The sequence below is a fragment of the Entelurus aequoreus genome, linkage group LG22 (assembly GCF_033978785.1).
Source record: "Entelurus aequoreus isolate RoL-2023_Sb linkage group LG22, RoL_Eaeq_v1.1, whole genome shotgun sequence".
NCBI lineage: Eukaryota > Metazoa > Chordata > Actinopteri > Syngnathiformes > Syngnathidae > Entelurus > Entelurus aequoreus.
In genome coordinates, this window is record NC_084752.1 from 14,278,962 (window position 1) to 14,306,136 (window position 27,175).

Consider the following 27,175-nt stretch of genomic DNA (forward strand, 5'->3'; position numbering starts at 1 on the left):
TTTGTTTGTTTTTTTGCAACCTGTCCTGTCCAACTAGTAGTGTTGCTCCAAAAAAATAGTCCTTATGTGCTACAGTGTACACGTGGGCTAGCGCGGGCAATAACAATAATACACAGCACTTCTATGCAGCAGTCATGTTTGCTGCAACGAGGTGCATTCACAAACCCTACAATTGTGTGCATCATTGCAAGTGTTTTTTGAGTTGTTTCCAAATTGTACGTGTTTTGTACCAACCCCAAAACCAGTGAAGTTAGCACGTGTGTAAATGGTAAATAAAAACAGAATACAATGATTTGCAAATCCTTTTCAACTTATATTCAATTGAATAGACTGCAAAGACAAGATATTTAACGTTCGAACTGGAAAACTTTATTTTTTGCAAATATTAGCTCATTTGGAATTTGATGTTTCAAAAACATGTTTCAAAAAAGCTGGCACAAGTGGCAAAAAAGACTGGGAAAGTTGAGGAATGCTCATCAAACACTTATTTGGAACATCCCACAGGTGAACAGGCTAATTGGGAACAGGTGGGTGCCATGATTGGGTATAAAAGCAGCGTCCATGAAATGCTCAGTCATTCACAAACAAGGATGGGGCGAGGGTCACCACTTTGTGAACAAATGCGTGAGCAAATTGTCGAACAGTTTAAGAACAACATTTCTCAACGAGCTATTGCAAGGAATTTAGGGATTTCACCATCTACGGTCCATAATATCATCAAAAAGGTTCAGAGAATCTGGAGAAATCACTGCACGTAACATTGAATGCCCGTGACCTTGGATCTCTCAGGCGGTATTGCATCAAAAACACGACATTCATGTGTAAAGGATATCACCACATGGGCTCAGAAACACTTCAGAAAACCACTGTCAGTAACTACAGTTCATCGCTACATCTGTAAGTGCAAGTTAAAACTCTACTATGTAAAGCGAAAGCCATTTATCAACAACACCCAGAAATGCCGCCAGCTTCGCTGGGCCCGAGCTCATCTAAGATGGACTGATGCTAAGTGGAAAAGTGTTCTGTGGTCTGACGAGTCCACTTTTCAAATTGTTTTTGGAAACTGTGGACGTTGTGTCCTCCTGACCAAAGAGTAAAAGAACCATCCGGATTGTGATGGTATGGGGGTGTATTAGTGCCCAAGGCATGGGTAACTTACACATCTGTGAAGGCACCATTAATGCTGAAATGTGGACTCGTCAGACCACAGAACACTTTCCCACTTTGCATGCGCCTATAACAATCCGGATGGTTCTTTTCCTCTTTGTTCTGGAGAACACAACGTTTCCAAAAACAAATTGAAATGTGGACTCGTCAGACCACAGAACACTTTTCCACTTTGCATCAGTCCATCTTAGATGAGCTCGGGTCCCAGCAAAGCCGGCGGCGTTTCTGGGTGTTGTTGATGAATGGCTTTCGCTTTGCATAGTAGAGTTTTAACTTGTAGCGACGAACTGTAGTTACTGACCGTGGTTTTCTGAAGTGTTCCTGAGCCCATGTGGTGATATCCTTTACACACTGATGTCGCTTTTTGATGCAGTACCGCGTGAGGGATCGAAGGTCTCGTAATATCATCGCTTACGTGCAGTGATTTCTCCAGATTCTCTGAAGCTTTTGATGATATTACGGACCGTAGATGGTGAAATCCCTAAATTCCTTGCAATAGATTGTTGTTCTAAAACTGTTGGAGAATTTGCTCACGCATTTGTTCACAAAGTGGTGACCCTAGGCCCATCCTTGTTTGTGAACGACTGAGCATTTCATGGAAGCTGCTTTTATACCCAATCATAGCACCCACCTGTTCCCAATTAGCCTGTTCACCTGTGGGATGTTCCAAATAAGTGTTTGATGAGCATTCCTCAACTTTCTCAGTCTTTTTTGTCACTTGTGCCAGCTTTTTTGAAAAAACATGTTGCAGGCATCAAATTCCAAATTAGCTAGTAATTGCAAAAAATAACAAAGTTTTCCAGTTCAAACATTAAATATCTTTTCTTTGCAGTCTATTCAATTGAATATAAGTTTAAAAGGATTTGCAAATCATTGTATTCTGTTTTTATTTACCATTTACACAACGTGCCAACTTCACTGGTTTTGGGTTTTGTACTTGCCATTAGTTCCAATAGATTTCTGTGGATTTCTATTTCCATTCTAAAAGTTATGTATTCATAATTTTTGCAATATTTCATACATCGATAATGTTAGCTTTTTTTGGTCCAATTTTCAATGCGTAAATACATCTGTTATTGTAACTACTTGTGTAATAGGACTATGTGCAATAACACCAGCACTTTAACTTACTAGGCCAAAGGAGATGTGTATTTTATTCATTCAGCACAATTAATATATTGTATGCAACAAGTAAGCACTTCACCATCTGCCCTGTGCACTTTAACTACTATGGTCATGAAATGTATTTCTGGTCTTGTCACCCCCTCCCGGGTAGAAGAGCAACACGGCAGTGCGGCTGGATCAAAAGAGACGTCGGAGACGCTTTGCTGAACAAAAAGTTGCTTTATTACAAGCGAGCGTCATTATACAGGACTGCAGTAACTGGAGGAGGTCAAGTCAAAAAAATAGGGCACTCCTAACTTGGAGGAGCCGGACCACAAGTCTTATATTCCTTCTTTATCTGTCTGGGTGTGTTAATTCAGGAGAGTACAACCTGACCATGTAAGGAGATGTTCATTTGTAAATGACTGGAAAACAACCTCTATATGTTGTAACTTAAAAGATAGACAAGGAGTCTCTCCTCCAGGGTAGAGCTATCACTTTTGCATTCCGAAGTCTGAATTTATAGCCTCTTCTCGTGAAAGAGTTAACCCAGTCCACATGCGAATGTCCAACTAAGGCTCCTTAATTTCTTATAGGCTCAACCATTATTTACTTGAACCTGGTGGTTCGCTTTCTCCAAGTTGAATATAAACATTCACCATATGTTGAACATAATATGAGTTCATTATTCACTTCACCTTTTCCACAACAGTCAGTTCAATTGTGTTTTCTTGTATGTACAGTACACATTTCTTGATGTTCCTCCAGTGGTCGTTGCCTTGATATTGTCTTTCTCTTCTGCTAGTTTCTCTCGGATTGTTGTCTTTGTGCTTTGTAGGTTTTCTCTTTTTAGTCTTTTTCCTGACTGACTTATTTTCTCTTTCTAGTAAATGTATTTTCGTCTTGCCTTTAACGAGTCTGTGATCCAAGTCTCGTGAGGCGGGTGGGATAGCTTGTTTATCTTTAATGATAGACTTCTTTATAGAAAGTATGAAATCAGTTTGCAATTTAAGGTCATAATGCCCGATCTCATTGTTGTATCTGTACCCAGAGTACCGATGGCTTATTGGTGGGTGAAGTACAGTACCGTATTTTTGCGACTATAAGGCGCACTTAAAATCCTTTTCCTTTTCTCAACAGTGCAGTGCGCCTTATAGTCCGGTGCGCCTAATGTACGGAATACGTTTGGTTGTGGTTACCGATCTTGAAGCTATTTTATTTGGTACATGGTGTAATGATAAGTGTGACCAGTGGATGGCAGTCAAACATAAAATACACGTGTAGACTGCAATATGACTCAAGTAAACAATACCAACATTCTGTTCCATTGAAAATATAGAACATTACACGCGGTTCTCAAAAATCTATCAAAATGTTTTAGTACGACTTTGGTAAGCTATGAAGCCGCCCCGCTTGATGTATTGTACTGTGCTTCAACATACGAGTATTATTATGGTGTGTGTATAAGGTAAGACATATTATCTGCCGTTTTGTTTCGCAATATTATGCAAAAGCAACTTTTCTTACCTTTTGGTACCTGCTGATCTTCATTTGGGATCTGCATAAGTCCTGAAAATTTGCGTGCGTCCGCCTATGTAGTCCGCCGTAGTCGATAAGCTTCTTCTTTTTCTCTAATTTCTTGTTATGGGACATTCATCCTCCATTTCTAATATAAAGTAGTGTAAAGTTCTTACGTATATCTGTCCAGTAAACTCGCCATGAAAGTGCTAAAACATACCGGTGTAGTGAGTTTACATTATTCACCCAAGGAACTTTTGTTATTAGAGAGTTCCGGTCGGACGGTTTTTCACGGGACACATTTCCGGCGTTGTTGTTGCACTAGTGAGCCACGGATGAGAAGATGCTGCTCCGTTATTGATTGAAGTAAAGTCTGAATGTCATTCAAATTAAAATTAAAATGTCATCCTGAAGCGACTGTCAGAAAGCGGCTTGAAGATGATCTGTAAAACATAATCCATGCAACATTTTGACCAAAGAACCACCATTACATGTTATGTAGACCACAAGGAAGTGTTTTAAATGTAAAGAAAAAAACCCTAAAATGACCTCTTTAATTGACACGTAAATGGACAGTAAATCTCAACACACGTGTTGATTCATGCATTAAAAAGCCACATTTTCACAGCTGATGACCATTGACGAATGATAAAGTGAGTCAGCACTTTTATACTTGCTGTTAGTGGTATGTCCATCCATTTCCTACCGCTTGTCCCTTTTGGGGTCGCGGGGGGTGCTGGAGCCTATCTCAGCTGCATTCGGGCGGAAGGCGGGGTACACCCTGGACAAGTCGCCACCTCATCACAGGGCCAACACAGATAGATAGACACACTGACAACATTCACACTCGCATTAGTGGTATGTAAAATATAAAAACATGTATAATGAAATCCTTTGGATTATTTGCTTTGTCAGCTATAACACAAAGCTAAAGTGTGGATGTTTTGTTCAGATAGCTTAGCATACATTGGATTAGTTTTATGGAGGGTCAAATGTGACAAAATTAAATAAATATATCTTGGAATTGTTACGTGTGTCATTATTTATGATTGGAATTGAATACCGTATTTTCCGCACTATAAAGCACACCGGATTATAATTGAGTATTCCATGTACAAAACCCGAAACCAGTGAAGTTGGCACGTTGTGTAAATGGTAAATAAAAACAGAATACAATGATTTGCAAATATTTTCATCTTATATTCAATTGAATAGACTGCAAAGACAAGATATTTAATGTTCGAACTGGAAACTTTATATTTTGCATATATAAGCTCATTTGGAATTTGATGCCAGCAACATGTTTCAAAAAAGCTGGCACAAGTGGCAAAAAGATGGTATGGGGGTGTATTAGTGCCCAAGGCATGGGTAACTTACACATCTGTGAAGGCACCATTAATGCTGAAAGGTACATACCGGTTTTGGAGCAACATATGTTGCCATCTAAGCAACGTTATCATGGACGCCCCTGCTTATTTCAGCAAGACAATGCCAAGCCACGTGTTACAACAATGTGGCTTCATAGTAAAAGAGTGCGGGTACTAGACTGGCCTGCCTGTAGTCCAGACCTGTCTCCCATTGAAAATGTGTGCCGCATTATGAAGCCTAAAATACCACAACGGAGACCCCCGGACTGTTGAACAACTTAAGCTGTACATCAAGCAAGAATGGGAAATAATTCCACCTGAGAAGCTTAAAAAATTGGTCTCCTCAGTTTCCAAACGTTTACTGAGTGTTGTTAAAAGGAAAGGCCATGTAACACAGTGGTAAAAATGCCCCGGTACCAACTTTTTTGCAATGTGTTGCTGCCATTAAATTCTAAGTTAATGATTATTTGCAACAAAAAAAAATTTGTTTCTCAGTTCAAACATTAAATATCTTGTCTTTGCAGTCTATTCAATTGAATATAAGTTGAAAAGGATTTGCAAATCATTGTATTCTGTTTTTATTTACCATTTACACAACGTGGCAACTTCACTGGTTTTAGGTTTTGTAAAAGTACAATATTGAATTATTATTTTTATAATTAAAATATTTATTTCTAGATTTAATATTTTATTTAACTATGTCATGAACATGTCAGCGCCTCATGAATGTATTGTATCCGTCAAACTCACCCATTAAAGTCAGTGGGCGGGGCCTAAAGGATTTTAGTTTGATGATTGGATGTGGTTTTAAATCAGGGGATGTCGTTGTGAGGTTTAAAGACTTTTAAGACACTTGTGATTGATGACTACATGAATACATTTTGATTGATTGCTGCAGCTTGAAGCCTGGAACTTTGGATGTCTTTCGAAATATGGCGGCTAAGGAGGGAATACTTTTGCGGGAGTTGGTGGTATTTTTATATTTTAGACCTTACAGAGACCTAGAGCATGTAGCAGTTGAAGTAGAGGGATGTATTGCAGTTGTTGGGAGTTATTTCTGCACTTTCCGACCAAGATATCGACCAGTACTTCTCTGCTGGGTAATCAATCAGGTGTTTGGACTGCGACAGGCGAGTTTTACTGAATTCACAAAGCCCTCATCAATAACATTGTGAAATAATTGGTTGAATTAAGAAATAATGAAATCAATCATTTATTAAACGATTAAAATAATTAAATGTACTTTTACATTAAACTGACACATATTTATGTGTTTCATTCCAATATAATTGATGACCCATTTAAGTAATTCTTTAAAAATGTATGTATTTATCTAATATTGTCACATTCAACCCTTCATATAGTTTTTGCATCCTTAATGTACAAAAAGTGTTCATGTTGTGATGTGACTGATCAGCACTGGTCGGGAGTTATGAGGACTCTTGGAGGAGATGAAGCGGATCCAGGAAAAGGCTGCACACAGGAGGAGAGAGGAGAAATATTAACGATGTTTTAAAACCAAACAACGCTGTTGATCGTTAACATCAGGGGTGTCAAAGTCATTTTAGCATGGAGGAAAATCTGTGCACATTCGGGCCGGAGTATTAAAACCCTGGCATTAAAACTACAAAATTAAGACAACTTCAGATTGTTTTCTTTGTCTTACTTTGGCCAAAAATAGAACAAACAAATTCTGAAAATATTACAATAAAAATATAGGACAAAACTACCGGCAGCGGTAAAGTTTAGATCCAGGAAGGAAAGAAGAAAGTGAATGATTGTTTATAACTGAATACATTTACATATGCATAAAAATGTGTTTTCGTTTGTATTATTTTTTTTAGTGAATTAACGTTTATGGCAACCTTTTTCCAAAACACAATATAGAATGTGAGATACAACAGGATAATGCATACATTTATTATTTGTTTTCCAAACACTTACAAAAAAGTGGGACCCCAAAAATGTACTGTGGGACCCCATTTTTATGACTTGAATTAAAAAATTCCTAGCGCCAACACTGATGGAGTATTGGTGCATGCAAAACAGCAGCAGGCGGCTGTAGCCTGCGGGCCGGCTCTAAAACTAATCAAATATCATAGATAGATCATTTATTCTTAGCCTTTGACTTTGACACCCCTGGTTTACGTGATATATATAAATGTGTACTGCAGTCTTTTTCCTACCAGTGTATTGTATTATCGCTCACAACACAAGAATCACTTTAACAACACTTTTATAACACACTACATTATTATAAGACACACTATAAACAAACACTATTATGTAATACCACGCTAAGTCAGTGATTCTCAAACTGGGGTAGGCATACAACTAGTGGTGTACGGGCTCCATCTAGTGGTAAGCCAAATAATCAAGTAAATATTCAAACACAGTATTACTGTTAAAAAAATATTAAATATACTTGTTAAATAAAACCTGTGCTTTGTTTTTAATTAATATTCAGGCTTACTACGCTACTGTATTTTAATGTTGCTCATTATGGTAGTACTTGAAGAGCCAAGTAAGTGTTTTCTGAGGTGGTACTTGGCAAAAAAAAGTTTGAGAACCACTGCACGAGTATTATAATACCCTATAACACTATAATATGACACTCTAGTATGGGGGTCAGCAACCCACGGCTCTAGGGCCTCATGCGGCTCTTTAGCGGCGCCCTGGTGGCTCCATGGAGCTTTTTAAAAAAATGTATGGAAATAAGAAAAATGGGATGAAAAATAGTTTTTTTGTTGTAGTATGGTTTGTGTAGGAGGACAAACACGACACAAACCTTCCTAATTGTTAGAAAGCCCACTGTTTAATATGTTTGTGTGTATGCTTCACTGATGAGACTATTTAGCGAGCGCCGTTTTGTCCTACTCATTTCAGCGGCCCTTGAACTCACCGTTGGGTGGACTGTGACGCAACAGTTTGTTTACATGTACAACTTTCTCTGATGCGGCCACAGAAAGGCGTGTTTTATGCCACTCCTTTGTCTCATTTTGTCCACCAAACGTTTTATACTGTGCGTGAATGCACAAAGGCGAGCTTTGTTGATGTTATTGACTTGTTGGAGTGCTAATCAGGCATATTTGGTCACTGCAAGCTATTCGATGCTAACATACTATTTAGGCTAGCTGTATGTACATATTGCATCATTATGCCTCATTTGTGGTATATTTGAGCTCATTTAATTCCTTTACTTATGTCCTCTGTGTATTTAATTTATATTTGAAAAGTCTCATGACACATTATCTGTATGTAGTATTGGCTGCATTTCTCATACTTGTTTGTGCGCCATGTTGTTCCAGACCACAGCAAACGTTAGCCAGCTTGCAAAGATTGTAATAAATCCATTAGAAGAAGACAGCCTGCTGTTTCCTTTAACTTGGACACACACATCTATACCTTTGGCCATTCTGCGCCAGTAATTTCCAGGAGGTATCTCACCCTCTGAGAAGTTTTACTAATGTAAAAATGTGTACAATAAATATTAAATTTCAACATTGCTGTCAACGAAGATTTGCGTCAGCCTGGGACACATAGTCATTTTGATAGTAGGCTAATATCGACACTTATATCATGTGTTGCCTTCATTATAACACTTATAAAAGACTTTTAATTTTTTACGGCTCCAGACCGATTACTTTTCAGTATCTGTGGTCCAAAATGGCTCTTTCAACATTTTGGGTTGCCGACCCCTGCTCTAGTAAGATATAGTATATTAAGACTCTATAATATAAACAAGAGTGTAATATGTAAGCATCAATGTGGAAAAAGGTGTGTGTGTGTGTGTGTGTGTGTGTCTTACAGCATACAACCCAATGGCGCGTTTGTGTCTGTAGAGAAGGATGCAAAGAGTGGCACACACTACAGTCTGGGCCAGTGTGAACAATAGCAGGAAGGATTTCAGTCCTCTGGACAGTCTCTGTTTCGAATAAAAAAGACATACTTTTTATGAACTTTTAAGAACTTTGCATAGACAATCGACATACATGATACTTTGCTAGCTACCATGAATTGATTAACGTGGACCCGACTTAAACAAGTTGAAAAACTTATTCGGGTGTTACCATTTAGTGGTCAATTGTACGGAATATGTACTGTACTGCGCAATCTACTAATAAAAGTTTCAATCAATAAAAGTTTCAATCAAGTCGTCAACTTAAAGAGAGTATGCAAAACATGCTATCCGAGCCCAAAATTGTTATCACCAGCTGCCTTGAACAGAAAGTATTTTATTTTGAAAATCCATCCATCCATTAATTATCCGTAAACTGGATAATTTATTTTGTTTGTGCTTGACTTCCTTTCCAACACAAGCCGATTTTAGCTAAAATGATCCGGCGTGTTGCGGTGACCGACAAAAATACAAGTATATTTAGCTCTGGAATGCCGTGGCCAACACAACATAACATGACACAGACCGCAGTTACAGTTTGAGCAAAAAGCATGCGGAAATGACAAATATGAGGCAAAAAAATGGGACAAAAAGCACAACATTATGTCACTTTGTGAAAAGCAAATGAATTGATACACACTGTAGCGTAGAATCTTTCACTACAGGCGGAGTGATGTATGCTCTTCCTGACACAGGGGAACTCTGGGTTTTTGTCCAGGTCCACAGAATAGATGATCACAGCCACGATGGACAGCACCACAGACACCACGTTCACAATCATGGACACGCAGTACTGGAAAAGATTTAAAAATATATATTTGTATATGTATGTATATACATATATATAGATACATATACATATTTATATGTATACATATATATATTTATATATATATATGTACATGTGTACATGTGCATGTATATTTATATATGTATATACAGTACATATATAAATCTGTATAGTCAAAGTTTCTGTGGTTTATCCGGGGTAGAGCGGAATATACGTTAGGTCAGGAAAAAACACAGAGGTTATTTCATCCCTACAAGCTTGTTTCGCAGGTTTCCCTGCTCTTCAGGGGGTTTTATTTAGGTACCAAAAAAAATAATCCCCTGTAGAGCAGGGAAACCTGTGAATCAGGCTAGTACGGATGAAATAACCTCTGTGTTATTTCCTGACCTAAAGTACACTACCGTTCAAAAGTTTGGGGTCACATTGAAATGTCCTTATTTTTGAAGGAAAAGCACTGTACTTTTCAATGAAGATAACTTTAAACTGGTCTTAACTTTAAAGAAATACACTCTATACATTGCTAATGTGGTAAATGACTATTCTAGCTGCAAATGTCTGGTTTTTGGTGCAATGTCTACATAGGTGTATAGAGGCCCATTTCCAGCAACTATCACTCCAGTGTTCTAATGGTACAATGTGTTTGCTCATTGGCTCAGAAGGCGAATTGATGATTAGAAAACCCTTGTGCAATCATGTTCACACATCTGAAAACAGTTTAGCTCGTTACAGAAGCAACAAAACTGACCTTCCTTTGAGCAGATTGAGTTTCTGGAGCATCACATTTGTGGGGTCCATTAAACGCTCAAAATGGCCATCTGAAACTCGACAGTCTATTCTTGTTCTTAGAAATGAAGGCTATTCCACAAAATTGTTTGGGTGACCCCAAACTTTTGAACGGTAGTGTATAAATATGTATATATGTGTATATACACTATACATATATTCATACAATGATATATATACATATATAGTATATATATATTATAATATACAGTATATATATCCTATATGTACATATATATACTGTCTATATATACACTAGTGTATAGATACTTTATATATATATATATATATATATATATATATATATATATATATATGTATGTATGTATGTATGTATGTATGTATGTATGTATGTATGTATGTATGTATGTATGTATGTATGTATGTATGTATGTATGTATGTATGTATGTATGTATGTATGTATATATATATATATATATATGTATATATATATATATGTATATATATATATATATATATATGTATATATATATATATATATATATATATATATATATATATATATACTGTGTATATTAATATACAGTATATATATATGTATGTACTGTATATATGTGTATAAATAAACAGTATACACATACTGTATGATAAAAGCAGGATATTTCTGTGTAACAGAGGAGTGACTGATGATTGTGTGACAATATTCACCGGTCGTATTCTTTCATTTCTGATTTTTAACATGACACAGTGAGTTTGTCTGTGTCTTAACATTTTATGACACAATATTCTAGCTGTAAAAAAGTGTCACGCATTCGGCTGTTTGTGTGCTTGGTTCTTTAAACACGTGTAGGTTGTTCGGCATGAGTTAAAGAAATTCCTAAAACGCTGCGGAAAAGGTTAAAAGCTCAACACACAATACAAACCCTCACAATATGACTGATAGAATCCTAAAAATATTATGACCACGTCAAAAAAACTAATGAAATTTTACAACCTATTTGCCGAATAAAAGAATGTACAAGAAAATAAATATTTTGGGTTTGTAATATTAACTATGAGTATGAACAACAACACATGGAATAATAAGAACATATAAACGTAAACATATAAACGTCAGAAATCAGACTTAGAAAGACTAACCCATGCGTCTGTCTCCAGCAGGTTAGACTATTATAATGGCCTTCCCACTGTGTTCTCTAAACGAGCTGTAAAGCAGCTGCAGAACATCCAGAATGCTGCTGCTCGAGTCCTGGCTAGAACCAGGAAATACGACCATAATAGTCCAGTGCTTAGGTCACTGCACTGGCTTCCTGTTGCTCAGAGAATAGACTTTAAAACAGCTCTCCTTGAGTACAAGTCTTCTCATGGTCTTGTGCCAAAGTACATCTCTGACATGTTAGAACAGTGGTTCTTAACCTGAGTTCGATCGAACCCTAGGGGTTCGGTGAGTCGTGCTCAGGGGTTCGGCGGGGGTCAAGACACACCCGACTCATCGTGTAAATAAAAACTTCTCCCTATCAGCGTATTACGGATACGGCAACAGCAGAAGTCAGACTGATTTGCAGGTGTGTAATTTGTTGTGAGTTTATGCACTGTGTTGGTTCTTTGAACAAGGTGATGTTCATGCACGGTTCATTTTGTGCACCAGTAAAAAAACATGGTAACACTTTAGTATGGGGAATATATTCACCATTAATTAGTTTCTTATTAACATGCAAATTAGTAACATATTGGCTCTTAACTAGTCATTATTAAGTACTTATTAATGCCTTATCCGGCATGGCCTTATTATAACCCTAACCCTCTAACCCTGGTCCTAACCCTCTAACCCTAACCCTAACCAAATAACTCTAAATTAAGTCTTTGTTACTTAGAATATGTTCCCCATACTAAAGTGTTACCAAAAACATATAACTTTGTCTTGAATTTGAAAAAAACGGTTTTGTTTTTTTTTCACTAAAGAAGGGTTCGGTGAATGCGCATATGAAACTGGTGAGGTTCGGTACTTCCAACAAGGTTAAGAACCACTGTGTTAGAACCACATGAACCATCTCGAGCTATGAGAACTTAAAGGAGTGGTCTCCTGCCTGTGTCCAGAATCAGGACTAAAAATGGTGAAACTGCGTTCCGTTGTAATCTCGGATAGTCTTTCTGAAGACGTGAGTCCGGCATCAACGTTGGCAATGTTCATATCCAGCCTGAAAATACTTCTATTTAATTGTGCACATGACAACTGAAAGTATTTTATCTATACTCTTTGATAGATCCTAATTTTAATTAAGTCTGATTGTTTTAAATGATTGTATTTTCAGATTTTAATTTGAAATATTTTTATTTTTGCCTTCTTTTAATTTTATGTGAAGCACTTTAAATTGCATTGTGTACGAATTGTTCTCTTGATATGCCTTGCCTTGCCTTGCCTTACCGTAATAACCCGTATATCACTCAGATTCCAACCTTTGGAATACTCTCTCTAGTTATAAAAATGGACTGCACATCATATTGGCGGCTCCAGTTTCAATGAGAACGGTTTAAAAAATAATAATTTGAAGACGTCCGTGTTGAAAAGTTTAAAGGGCTGCCTGCCCTTTGACCATGCCTGCCCTAATGTATGATATAAAAAAAATACATTCCCCACATAAAGCTGCTCCATGTTAGTGTGTTGTGTTCTCCATAACAACTTAATGTGTGTAACTCACAGTCCATGTCGTACAGCGTTTGTCCAAGATGACAGCCACCACTCCAGCAATAATAAACTGGTGAGAAACGTGCAAACAGAGAGAGAGAAATGAGTGATGGTGAGGCAAGAAGAGTGTAGTAATTAATGAGCCCGCCTTCATTCACAACTTAAAGGCCTACTGAAATGAATTTTTTTTATTTAAACGGGGATAGCAGATCCATTCTATGTGTCATACTTGATCATTTCGCGATATTGCCATATTTTTGCTGAAAGGATTTAGTAGAGAACATCGACGATAAAGTTCGCAACTTTTGGTCGCTGATAAAAAAAAGCCTTGCCTGTACTGGAAGTAGCGTGACGTCACAGGTTGAAAGGCTCCTCACATTTCCCCATTGTTTACACCAGCAGCGAGAGCGATTCGGACCGAGAAAGCGACGATTACCCCATTAATTTGAACCAGGATGAAAGATTTGTGGATGAGGAACGTGAGAGTGAAGGACTAGAGTGCAGTGCAGGACGTATCTTTTTTCGCTCTGACCATAACTTAGGTACAAGCTGGCTCATTGGATTCCACACTTTCTCCTTTTTCTATTGTGGATCACGGATTTGTATTTTAAACCACCTCAGATACTATATCCTCTTGAAAATGAAGAGTCGAGAACGCGAAATGGACATCCACAGTGACTTTTATCTCCACGACAATACATCGGTGAAGCACTTTAGCTACGGAGCTAACGTGATAGCATCGGGCTTAACTGCAGATAGAAACAAAAGAAATAAACCCCTGACTGGAAAGATAGACAGAAGATCAACAATACTATTAAACCCTGGACCTGTAACTACATGGTTAATGCTTTCCAGCCTGGCGAAGCTTAACAATGCTGTTGCTAACGACGCCATTGAAGCTAACTTAGCTACGGGACCTCACAGAGCTATGCTAAAAACATTAGCTATCCACCTACGCCAGCCAGCCCTCATCTGCTCATCAACACCCGTGCTCACCTGCGTTCCAGCGATCGACGGAGCGACGAAGGACTTCACCCGATCCTCGATGCGGTCGGCGGCTAGCGTCGGATAGCGCATCTGCTATCCAAGTCAAAGTCCTCCTGGTTGTGTTGCTGCAGCCATCCGCTAATACACCGATCCCACCTAAAGCTTTATTCTTTGCAGTCTTCATTGTTCATTAAACAAATTGCAAAAGATTCACCAACACAGATGTCCAGAATACTGTGGAATTTTGCGATGAAAACAGAGCTGTTTGTATTGAGATACAATGGTGTCCGAATACTTCCGTTTCAACCATACGTCATCATACATAGACGTTTTCAACCGGAAGTTTCGCGGGAAATTTAAAATTGCACTTTATAAATTAACCCGGCCGTATTGGCATGTGTTGCAATGTTAAGATTTCATCATTGATATATAAACTATCAGACTGCGTGGTCGGTAGTAGTGGGTTTCAGTAGGCCTTTAAAGGAGAACTGCACTTTTTTTGGAAGTTTGCCTATTGCTCACAATCATTATGAGGGACAAGTACACAGGTGTATTTTTTAAAGACTCTTAACATTAGAGTCACCATTGTAGCCTTCAAAGCCCACCAGCAACGTTTTATATACACGCTGCAAGTATATATATACACGTATATAAAATGTAGTAACAGACACGTTCATAACAATATGTAACATGCACAATATTTACCGTGTTTTGGTCATTTTAAGCATTGCCACAACTTATTTCCTCAGCCAATTTATTTCCGTTTCCATCGCAACACACTTCCGACTTCTGGCAACAAATGTGTGTTCCAGAACTTCCTACTTCACAAGTGTGTTGAAATCATGGCAGACTATGTAACAGACAACGAGAACAACTACCATATTTTTTGGACTATAAGGCGCACTTAAAATCCTTTCATTTTCTCAAAACTCCACAGTGCCTAATGTACGGAATAATTTTGGTTGTGCTTACCGACCTCGAAGCTATTTTATTTGGTACATGGTGAAATGATAAGTGTGACCAGTAGATGGCAGTCACACGTAAGAGATACATGTAGACTGCAATATGACTAAAGTCAACAACACCGGTGTAGTGAGTTTACATTATTCACCCAAGGAACTTTAGTTATTAGAGAGTTCCGGTCGGACGGTTTTTCACGGGACACATTTCCAGTGTTGTTATTGCAATAGTCAGCCACGGATGAGAAGATGCCGCTCCGTGATTGATTGAAGTAAAGTCTGAATGTCATTAAAACAGTTAGCTTCATCTTTTGACACTTCTTCCACTCCCGTAAATAAGCGACTTTTAGAAAAGCGGCTTGAAGACGATCTGTAAAACATAATCTTTGCAACATTTTGACCAAAGAACCACCAATACATGTTATGTAGCCTACAAGGAAGTGTTATCAATATGACCCCTTTTAATGTGTCCTATAATCCGGTGCACCTTTTGTATGAAAATAAACCTGACAAGACCCACTCATCGGCAGTGCACTTTATAATATGGTGCGTCCTATGGTCCGGAAAATACGGTATTTTTGGACGAATGAGGATTCGCAACCATATCTTTTTGAAGCTGAATACACAGAGGATGAACTACTAATTATAGAAGAGAGTGTGAAACGATGGAGCAGACAGAAGCCGAGAGATTGAGGTCAGCGTGACTTGACAGTGTACATGTGGGACCTGGAGCCAAGCTGTGCCAACATAAATGGCGGGCTTACCCAAAATCAACTGGAAAAAAGTGTCCCCGGCCAGGTTGACCAAACGGACCATCAGTAATTATCCCTGTCCATCAAGTAATTAACTATAATTTTGATCATGATACATGATACACGTCATGCTTGTTATTACAACTACATATACTCTCGAGCTAGCTGTGTACAAACAACACATGATCATATTACAGATACCGTAATATGATTGTTCATGTTTTCCAGTCCGTAAAGATTGATGTCCTATCGCATTGTGTCGTGCATTATAAACTCGAAAGCCATTCAGCTATTGACGCAGAAGTTAGCGTAAGGCTAATGCCTTAGCATGCCGTCGCAAGGTGATATGCTACTACGCTAGAAAAAGAGTTCCTCAGTGTTTGCTCTTACAATAACAATGTTGGTTATTATACAGGTTACGGAACGTAAATGAATAATTGTTGGTGGTTTTTGGATGTATTTTTAAAGTGATTTAGAGGCAGACGAGTCGATCATTACGAGTTAAAATGCAAAAAAAAAAAAAATTGGTCTTCTTGTCTTTCATAATGATTGTCAATAATAGGCAAAATTCCAAATTCCCCTTTATGCACTTTTGCTTCACTAGAGCAGTGGTCCCCAACCTTTTTGTAGCTGCGGACCGGTCAACGCTTGAAAATGTGTTGTTGTTTTTTTGTTGTTTCTTTCTTTTTTGGGGAGGGAGGTGGGTGGTATGGGTGGGATATAAACAAAAATATCTTGACATTTGGGGCAGACAATAGATATATGATTTATGTGAATATGATGTAATGGATATGAATGTCTGATGCTGGATGTCAATAAAAAGAAAATTAAAAAAAAAAAAAAGAAAATTTGTCCCACAGACCGGGGGGGCGAGGGGGGGTGTTATCTTTTTTTTTTTTGTCATAAAGAAATACAATCATGTGTGCTTACGGACTGTATCCCTGCAGACTGTATTGATATATATATTGATATACACTACCGTTCAAAAGTTTGGGGTCACATTGAAATGTCCTTATTTTTGAAGGAAAAGCACTGTACTTTTCAATGAAGATAACTTTAAACCAGCCTTAACTTTAAAGAAATACACTCTATACATTGCTAATGTGGTAAATGACTATTCTAGCTGCAAATGTCTGGTTTTTGGTGCAATATCTACATAGGTGTATAGAGGCCCATTTCCAGCAAATATCACTCCAGTGTTCTAATGGTACAATGTGTTTGCTCATTGGCTCACAAGGCTAATTGATGATTAGAAAAGCCTTGTGCAATCATGTTCACACATCTGAAAACAGTTTAGCTCGTTACAGAAGCTACAAAACTGACCTTCCTTTGAGCAGATTGAGTTTCTGGAGCATCACATTTGTGGGGTCAATTAAACGCTCAAAATGGCCAGAATAAGAGAACTTTCATCTGGAACTCGACAGTCTATTCTTGTTCTTAGAAATGAAGGCTATTCCACAAAATTGTTTGGGTGACCCCAAACTTTTGAACGGTAGTGTATAATGTATATATTGTGTTTTTTATGTTGATTTAATTTAATAAAAACTTTTTTTTTTTTTTTCTTGTGCGGCCCGGTACCAATCGGTCCACGGACCGGTACCGGGCCGTGGCCCGGTGGTTGGGGACCACTGCACTAGAGCACAGGGTGGGTGTGTCTACAGGCTAGATAACTGTGTAACTTCAAGCACGTACAACAAAACACTTAACCACAAACGGGAGAATAGGGTCCTGAAAAAGAATAAGGAGCTAGTATAAACATTGTGTTGATATTGTTTAACTGCCAATAGCACTCACCAAAAATACATGGAAAAATTGAATGTTAATACATGTGATCAGTACCGAGGGAATAGAATCGAAAACCAGTTCAATTCCTTGGAATCGTTTGACATTTTTTCCAAACGATTCCTTTAACGATTCTTATGGTTGGAAATGGCGTCATTACGCAACGTGCATAGTGATGTCAGACAGCAATATGCCGCGTAAATGCTCCAAAGTTTGGTTACAAAGGCACTATTTGTAATAACTGCAAAGTTGCTATTTCTTCAAGAGGAGGACATGCGAGCAGTGTGCTAAAACATGTTAACTCACAGCACACAATAACTATAAATAAAAGTCACGTTTTTGAACCGCGCCAATCCCCAGTGGCAGTAACGCTAGCATGTCATCTGAATAGTAGGTACTAATCAACTGAAGGTACCAACCAACACGGCCTATAATGTTAGCGCTATTAGCTGTTAAATTGAAATAAATGCCTTCTCATTTAGATGAGCAAGACGAGAGACAGATTCTGACTGGCTCCGATGCGGGCAGTAAGTACTCACTCCAGGTCATGTCTACAATATCCATACCCTTTCACCGTAGCAGGGAAGAGTGCAATGACTCAGGCCGGGATATATGAAAGTTTGTGGTCAAAAGCTTGAACCCATTTCCCATGGTGCTCCTGACTTTTGGTAGGTGAATGTTCAATTGTAGTCAGAGAAAAGTTGCATGTTTTCCTCCAACCACGTTTTCACTCAGTCATTTCCATTATACAGGTCAAACTCATAAAATTTGAATATCGTGTAAAAGTCTATTCATGTCAGCAATTCAACTTCAAATGTGAAACTAATATGTGATGTAAATTCATGCGAAGTGGGATATGTCAGAGCATTTACCGTATTTTCCGGACCATAGGGCGCACCGGATTATAAGGAGCACTACTGATGAGTGGGTCTATTCCGGTCATATTTCATACCAACGGCGCACCGGATTATAAGGCGCACTAAAGGAGTCATATTATGATTTTTTTCTAAATGTAAAACTTCCTTGTGGTCTACATAACATGTAATTGTGGTTCTTTGGTCAAAATGTTGCATAGATGATGTTTTACAGATCATCTTCAAGCCGCTTTCTGACATTCGCTTCAGGATGCACCATTTGGTGGGCGGTCTTATTTACGTGGCTCACCTTTGGCAGCGTCTTCTCCCCGTCATCTTTGTTATAGCGGTGTAGCGTGCAAGGACGGGAGTGGAAGAAGTGTCAAAAGATGGAGCTAACTGTTTTAATGACATTCAGACTTTACTTCAATCAATAACGGAGCAGCATCTCCTCATCCGTGGCTCACTAGTGCAATAACAACGCCGGAAATGTGTTCCGTGAAAAACCAGCCGACCGGAACTCTCTAATAACTAAAGTTCCTTGGGTAAATAATGTAAACTCACTACACCCGTAATTTTTAGAGCCTCTATAGTTAAAACTTTACGCGACTTTATATTAGAAATGGCAACAGCAGGGGACGAATGTCCCATAACAAGAAGATAGTGAAAAAGAAGAAGCTTATCAACGACAATATCGGCACGGACTACAGTGGCGGAAGTGCGCAAATTGTCAGGACTTATGCAGATCTCAAATACACATCAGAAGGTAAGAAAAGTTGGTTTTGCATAATATTGTGAAACAAAACGCCAGATAATATGTCTGCTAATGGGTGCCATTTTGCGGTCTTTATACACACACCATGGTAATACTTGTATCTCTGACTACAGTATGGGCAGACAATCCATCAAGCGGTGCGGCTTCAAAGTTATACTCAAACATTTTGACAGATTTTTGAGTGGTGTGTAATGTTCTTTATTTCCAATGGAACATTTAAAGTTTTGGTGTTGTTTACTGGTGTCATCTTGCAGTCTACACGTATTTCTTATGTGTGACAGCCATCTACTGGTCACACTTATTACACCATTTATCAAATAAAATTGCTTTGAGGTCGGTAAGGACCACCATAATTATTCCGTACATTAGGCGCACCGGGTTATAAGGCGCACTGTCTATTTTTGACAAAATGAAAGGATTTTATGTACGCCTTATAGTCCAAAAAATACGGTATTATCATTTTCATGATCATGGCTATCGTGAGTTGCATGTTATGAGCCTGTCATATATTAGTTTCACCTTGTAACTCTTAACAATTGTTTTGAGGTCACCAGTATGACAAAGATTCTTAAAAGTTATTTTGTGTAATTTCCACATATGTTTTAATTTTTTAATTCTACAGAAGAATATTTATTTATTATATTTATTTTCCAAAAAGTGTTTTGTTTTTTTGGTACATACAATATGTGCCTCTTAAAGGCCTACTGAAATGATTTTTTTTTATTTAAACGGGGATAGCAGATCCATTCTATGTGTCATACTTCATCATTTCGCGATATTGCCATATTTTTGCTGAAAGGATTTAGTATAGAACAACGACGATAAAGTTCGCAACTTTGGTCTCTGATTAAAAAAAGCCTTGCCCCTACCGGAAGTAGCGTGACGTAGTCAGTTGTTCGCTTCCTCATATTTTCCTATTGTTTTCAACACAGCTAGAGCGATTCGGACCGAGAAAGTGATGATTACCCCTTTAATTTGAGCGAGGATGAAAGATTCGTGGATGAGGAACGTTAGAGTGACGGACTAGAATGCAGTGCAAAACATATCTTTTTTCGCTCTGACCGTAACTTACGTACAAGTTGGCTCATTGGATTCCACACTCTCTCCTTTTTCTATTGTGAATCACGGATTTGTATTTTAAACCACCTCGGATACTATATCCTCTTGAAAATGAGAGTCGAGAACGCGAAATGGACATTCACAGTGACTTTTATCTCCACGACAATACATCGGCGAAGCTCTTTAGCTACTGAGCTAACGTGATAGCATCTGGCTCAAATGCAGATAGAAACAAAATAAATAAATCCCTGACTGGAAGGATGGACAGAAGATCAACAATACTATTAAACCATGTACATGTAACTACACGGTTAATAATTCTCAGCCTGGCAAAGCTGAACAATGCTGTTGCTAACGACGCTGAAGCTAACTTAGCAACTTAGCAACCGGACCTCACCGTGCTATGAAAAAACATTAGCGCTCCACCTACGCCAGCCAGCCTTCATCTGCTCATCAACACCCGTGCTCACCTGCGTTCCAGCGATCGACGGCGCGACGAAGGACTTCACCCGATCACAGATGCGGTTGGGGGCTGGCGTTGGCTAGCGTGTCTGCTATCCAAGTAAGTCCTCCTTGTTGTGTTGCTACAGCCAGCCGCTAATACACCGATCCCACCTACAACTTTCTTCTTTGCAGTCTCCATTGTTCATTAAGCAAATTGCAAAAGATTCACCAACACAGATGTCCAGAATACTGTGGAATTTTGAGATGAAAACAGAGCTTTTTGTATTGGCTTCAATGGGCTACCGATACTCCTGTTTTCAACCGGAAGTTTAGCGGTAAATTTAAAATTGCACTTTATAAGTTAACCCGGCCGTATTGGCATGTGTTGCAATGTTAAGATTTCATCATTGATATATAAACTATCAGACTGCGTGGTCGGTAGTAGTGGGTTACAGTAGGCCTTTAATACTTCACTGTTGGCTTTCTAAGGTCACGTTACCTCTAATTTAAACAGCATTTATGCAAATCTACCTTTTTGTTCATTTTTTCCAAATAAGAATCGAAAAAGAACCGAATCCATAAGCAGAATCAGATGTGGCATCGGAACCAGAAAAATCTAAGCAATTTCCATCCCTACCGGTATCAATATCGGTCGATCTCACTTATGCTATGATCAGTACCACAATCCACGGCATAAAATTGTGATAGGAACATCCCAAGTATACATATTACCAGAATAAGCAAATTGGTCTAAGTCTGGGGTCAGCAACCCGCAGCTCTAAAGCCGCATGCTGTAGGAGGACAATATGACACAAATATGACAATATGACACAAATACAAACATGACACAAACCTTCCTAATTGTTAGAAATCCCACTGTTTATATTAAACATGCTTCACTGATGACAGTATTTGGCAAGCACCGCTTTGTCCTACTAATTTCAGCGATCCTTGAACTCATCGTAGTTTGTTTACATGTACAACTTTCTCTGATGCTGCCACGGAAAGACGTGTTTTATGCCACTCCTTCTTTGTCTCATTTTGTCCACCAAACGTTTAATGATGTGCGTGAATGCACAAAGGTGAGCTTTGTTGATGTTATTGATTTGCTGGAGTGCTAATCAGGCATATTTGGTCAATCCATGACTGCAAGCTAATCGATGCTAACATGCTATTTAGGCTAGCTGTATGTACGTATTGCATCATCATGCCTCTTTTGTTGCTATATTTGAGCTCATTTAATTTCCTTTACTTAAGTCCTCTGTCTGTTTAATTTATATTTGCATGTCTCATGGCACATTATCTGTATGTAATATTGGCTGCATTTATGATAGTTGTTTATGTGCCATGTTGTTCCAGACCACAGCAAACCTTACCCAGCTTGCAAAGATTGTAATAAATCCATTAGAAGAAGACAGCCTGCTGTTTCCTTTAACTTGGACACACACATCTATACCTTTGGCCATTGTGAGCCAGTAATTTAGAGGAGTTATCTCACTCTCTCCATTTTACTAATGATTTCCAATGTTGCAAAAATGTGTAGAATAAAAATTAAAAAACAACATTTCTTTCAACAAAGTTTTGTGTCAGCCTTTGATAGTAGGCTAATATAGCACTTACATCATGTGTTGCCTTCATTGTAACACTTATATAAGACTTTACATGTTTTGCGGCTCCAGACAGATTTTTTTTTGTATTTTTCGTCCAATATAACTCTTTCAACATTTTGGATTGCCGATATGAAAAATACTTCCAAAAAAATAGCCTTTTTTTGTAAAAAATAAATAAATAAATACAATTTAAAAAATCAGCACGTTAATTTCAAATATTTATTCCATCATATATTTTGTAGAAGTCAATGTGAACACTCACCACCAGGCCACTCCACCATGGTACTCCCAGGAAAACCACCTGAGTGAACTCAGTGAAGTGCAGAGGAATAGAGTAGGACATGATCATCAGTCCCAGCATAATCTGACTAACCTGAAATCAAGCAAAACATTTTTTTTAAAAAGACTCACATTATCACAAGCTACGTTTTTCATCCAGTGAGTCCTCTGATCTAGCACCAAAAGTGTTATCTAGAAGGTACAAGTACAACAACGCATCTCCTATCATTCCGACTCGCCCATTTGGAGATTAACTGCTATAATCTATTGTAAACTTGTAATTAGATCACTTTTTGATTATTTGTAGAAAACACACAATAATATTGGAATGATTCCCTTGTAGTGGAGACCCACCCCGAGACATTTGGGCTGTCCTTTCTGGTTCGCACCACACACTTCTTGCTGTTTGTCTATCAGTTTCACTGCATTGGCGTCCTCTTGGACTTCTAATTCCAGAACCCTCGGGACAGAAACTGCCATCACCTGCAAAAGACAGCAGATATTGTATCGGATAAGGATAGCCCATCTTTTACTTCATGAATTAGAAGAGTGTATGGGTAACTTAAATATGTTTACACAATTATAATACAAAACCCAAAACAAATCATATATATATATATATATACACACACACACACACACACACAGTGGCACTGGGGTTAGTGCATGTGCCTCACAATACAAAGGTCCTGAGTTCAATCCCGGGCTCGGGATCTTTCTGTGTGGAGTTTGCATGTTCTCCCCGTGACTGTGTGGGTTCCCTCCGGGGACTCCGGCTTCCTCCCACCTCCAAAGACATGCACCTGGGGATAGGTTGATTGGCAACACTAAATTGGCCCTAGTGTGTGAATGTTGTCTGTCTATCTGTGTTGGCCCTGTGATGAGGTGGTGACTTGTCCAGGGTGTACCCCGCCTTTCGCCCGAATGCAGCTGAGATAGGTTTCAGCGACCCCCCACGGCTCCGAAAGGGACAAGCGGTAGAACATGGATGGATATATATATATTTCAGTCATGTACATGCATCAATATACAACATTATTTTAATTTTAGTTATTACTTTATATATATATTAAGTAATACATTATTAATAAGTTAAAAAGAGAACATGTATTTATTTTATGTAACTATAATTTTCACATTATATACATTTATTATAATATGTAATTTATCACCATCCATTATACAAAAAAAAATCATATTGATAGTCAATTCATAAATTTACTTAGAAAATTATAATCAGCACTATTAATTATATATTATATTTATTTATTTATTTATTTTTGTGTCCTGTCCAGCTTCTCAGGCAAATCATATAGTTGATGTAGATGCCCATATCGGCTGTTCAGATTTACTTTACAAAAGAGAAGTGTAGGATACCTCTTTTGTTGCCTTATTTGTATTTGATTTTATTAAATGTATTTATATTATCATTTGGTGCAGCCGGGCCGGAGCAGGAGGGGATAGAAAGAGAAAAAAAGGAAGTCAGAGGGGGGAATTGTGGGGACAAGAGGGGGAGTAGACAGAGAGACAAAAACAACAACAGCAAACACAACAACAACAACAACAATAGAGCAACATCAGCAAATACGACATGTACAAATATGATGGTAAAAGTAATAGCAAATAAGCAGTTAGCGAAAATAAAAAATAATACAGAAATGACAATGAGCATTATTACACTAAAAATGGAGCAATAGAAATAGCGCTATTGATAATGAACAATACCAAAAATGTACCTTTATTATCAACAATACAGTTGTTCAAATGCAACAATACATATACGTAATGATAACTTGAGATACGAAAGAATGCAGAAAAATGGAGGGGAAGAAAGAGAAGCAACCTACATTAACCTTGTAGATTGTTATAGTAACAATAGGTTAAGCTTTGTCAGAGTACCATGTGTTATACCCAGTTTACCCTAGGGCAACAACATTAATATATGTTTGATGAAACGTGATTATGTGCATGAGTGTATGTATGTATATGTACTTGTATATGTACAGTATGTGTATATCTGTGTTTGTACAGTGAATGTATATGTACAGTATGTGTATATGTATGTTTGTACCGTGAATGTATATGTTTAGTACGTGTATGTGTGTGTTTGTACAGTGAATGTATATGTATAGTATGTGTATGTGTGTGTTTGTACAGTGAATGTATATGTACAGTATGTGTATACAGTATGTGTGTTTGTACAGTGAGTGTATATGTACAGTATGTGTATGTTTGTATAATGAATGTGCGTGTGGATGTACAAACTTTGAGTGTGTAAATATGTACTGTATTTGTATATGTATGTGGGAGCGTAGGTACCTGTATGTAGGTGAGTGCATGTGAATTTGTGTGTACAATACATTTGACTCCCAGTGTGTGTGGGAGCCAGAGTTCGGCCCCAGCCTCCCCGAGAGCCCAACCCACAAACAGTAGGTGTGGTGCCCAGGGAACCAGGGACCACCGCCCCCATATATATATATATATATATATATATATATATATATATATATATATATATATATATATATATATACACTACCGTTCAAAAGTTTGGGGTCACCCAAACAATTTTGTGGAATAGCCTTCATTTCTAAGAACAAGAATAGACTGTCGAGTTTCAGATGAAAGTTCTCTTTTTCTGGCCATTTTGAGCGTTTAATTGACCCCACAAATGTGATGCTCCAGAAACTCAATCTGCTCAAAGAAAGGTCAGTTTTGTAGCTTCTGTAACGAGCTAAACTGTTTTCAGATGTGTGAACATGATTGCACAAGGGTTTTCTAATCATCAATTAGCCTTCTGAGCCAATGAGCAAACACATTGTACCATTAGAACACTGGAGTGATAGTTGCTGGAAATGGGCCTCTATACACCTATGTAGATATTGCACCAAAAACCAGACATTTGCAGCTAAAATAGTCATTTACCACATTAGCAATGTATAGAGTGTATTTCTTTAAAGTTAAGACTAGTTTAAAGTTATCTTCATTGAAAAGTACAGTGCTTTTCCTTCAAAAATAAGGACATTTCAATGTGACCCCAAACTTTTGAACGGTAGTGTATATATATATATATATATATATATATATATATATATATATATATATATATATATATATATATATATATATATATATATATATATATATATATATATATATGTATATATATATATATATATATATATATATATATATGTATATATATATATATATATATATATATATATATAGGGACATATATATATATATATATATATATATATATATAGGGACATATATATATATATATATATATATAGGGACATATATATATATATATATATATATATATATATATATATATATATATATATATATATATATATATATATATATATATATAGGGACATATATATATATATATATATATATATATATATATATATATATATATAGGGACAAGCGGTAGAAAATGGATGGATGGATGGATATATATATATATAATATTTATTATTTTTATATATATATATATATATATATATATATATATATATATATATATATATATATATATATATATATATATATATATATATATATATATGTATTTAAAACATGTTCATATGTTCTTTTTTTTGTAATTTTACAGTATGCATTTTTGCTGTGTCTATTCTTAATGAAAACCCTGTGGATTAGGTATCTAAAATCAAGTTACATGCTTGTTTTTTTTACCCAAAATAATTTTGGCACCAACTTGCTTTTCGTAAATAATAAATTGTACCGAAACATGAGATATGTTTGTTGGATTTAAGTTTAGTTTGGATATTGTTGTTGTAAAATAATAAACAATAAAATCCGCAAGTGAAATGCATCATTAACATATTTGGCTCTACTCGTCAATATAGTGTTTTTATAAGCATGCTATAGTGGCTCCTAAAGTACGTTAATAAAAAGTCCTACCGAGGTTTTGAGAGAAGTTGATCCTTATTCGTGATGAAGAAATCCTTGAAGAACAGAAGTTGTTGTTTGGTCAAAAGGATTCCAAGAAACTCCTCCTCCGCTTCCTTTCTCTCCATCCTTGTTTGTTCCAAATGTTCATGACGTCTTCCAGCACTTCCACCAAGCAGCATAGTTGCAAGTCAACATTCACTGCCTACTCTTTTAAAGGTACGTTAAATACTTTTTAAATACTTATTTTCATCACACTCGACGCCATTTTGCTTTCAAACATAACATGAATACATTTGTATGACGTCGATTTAATTATTGTTAAACATGCTTGAACATATGACGTTGTTAACATTTATGGACGTAATTATTGTTGCAATAATTATGTTGTTTGAGTAACAAAAAACGGTATCGGTCTATTTTGGTGTCATTTAATAATTTTAGCTTTTTTTACGATACTGTTTTCAATATA

The 27,175-nt window shown here is 37.2% G+C and overlaps 2 protein-coding genes across 2 annotated transcripts in view; one reads left to right on the forward strand and one right to left on the reverse strand.

Annotated features, from left to right (window-relative positions):
* Positions 1-5,753: 5,753 nt before the first annotated feature.
* On the reverse strand, positions 5,754-26,976 carry tmem176 (transmembrane protein 176). The gene is made up of 7 exons (XM_062032686.1): positions 26,716-26,976; positions 23,131-23,259; positions 22,760-22,870; positions 13,289-13,345; positions 9,695-9,847; positions 8,965-9,081; positions 5,754-6,629 (listed from the first exon to the last, which is right to left on the reverse strand). Exons 2-7 carry the CDS (start codon positions 23,254-23,256, stop codon positions 6,570-6,572), a joined length of 624 nt encoding a protein of 207 aa, XP_061888670.1. The 5' UTR covers positions 23,257-23,259; positions 26,716-26,976; the 3' UTR covers positions 5,754-6,569.
* Positions 20,941-27,175, forward strand: part of si:dkey-9i23.16 (uncharacterized protein LOC571915 homolog) — a 31,743-nt gene continuing 25,508 nt past the window's right edge. Inside the window, exon 1 of the mRNA XM_062032688.1 lies at positions 20,941-21,005. The gene's annotated coding sequence lies outside the window, so the exon portion shown is untranslated. The remainder of the gene's footprint in view (positions 21,006-27,175) is intronic.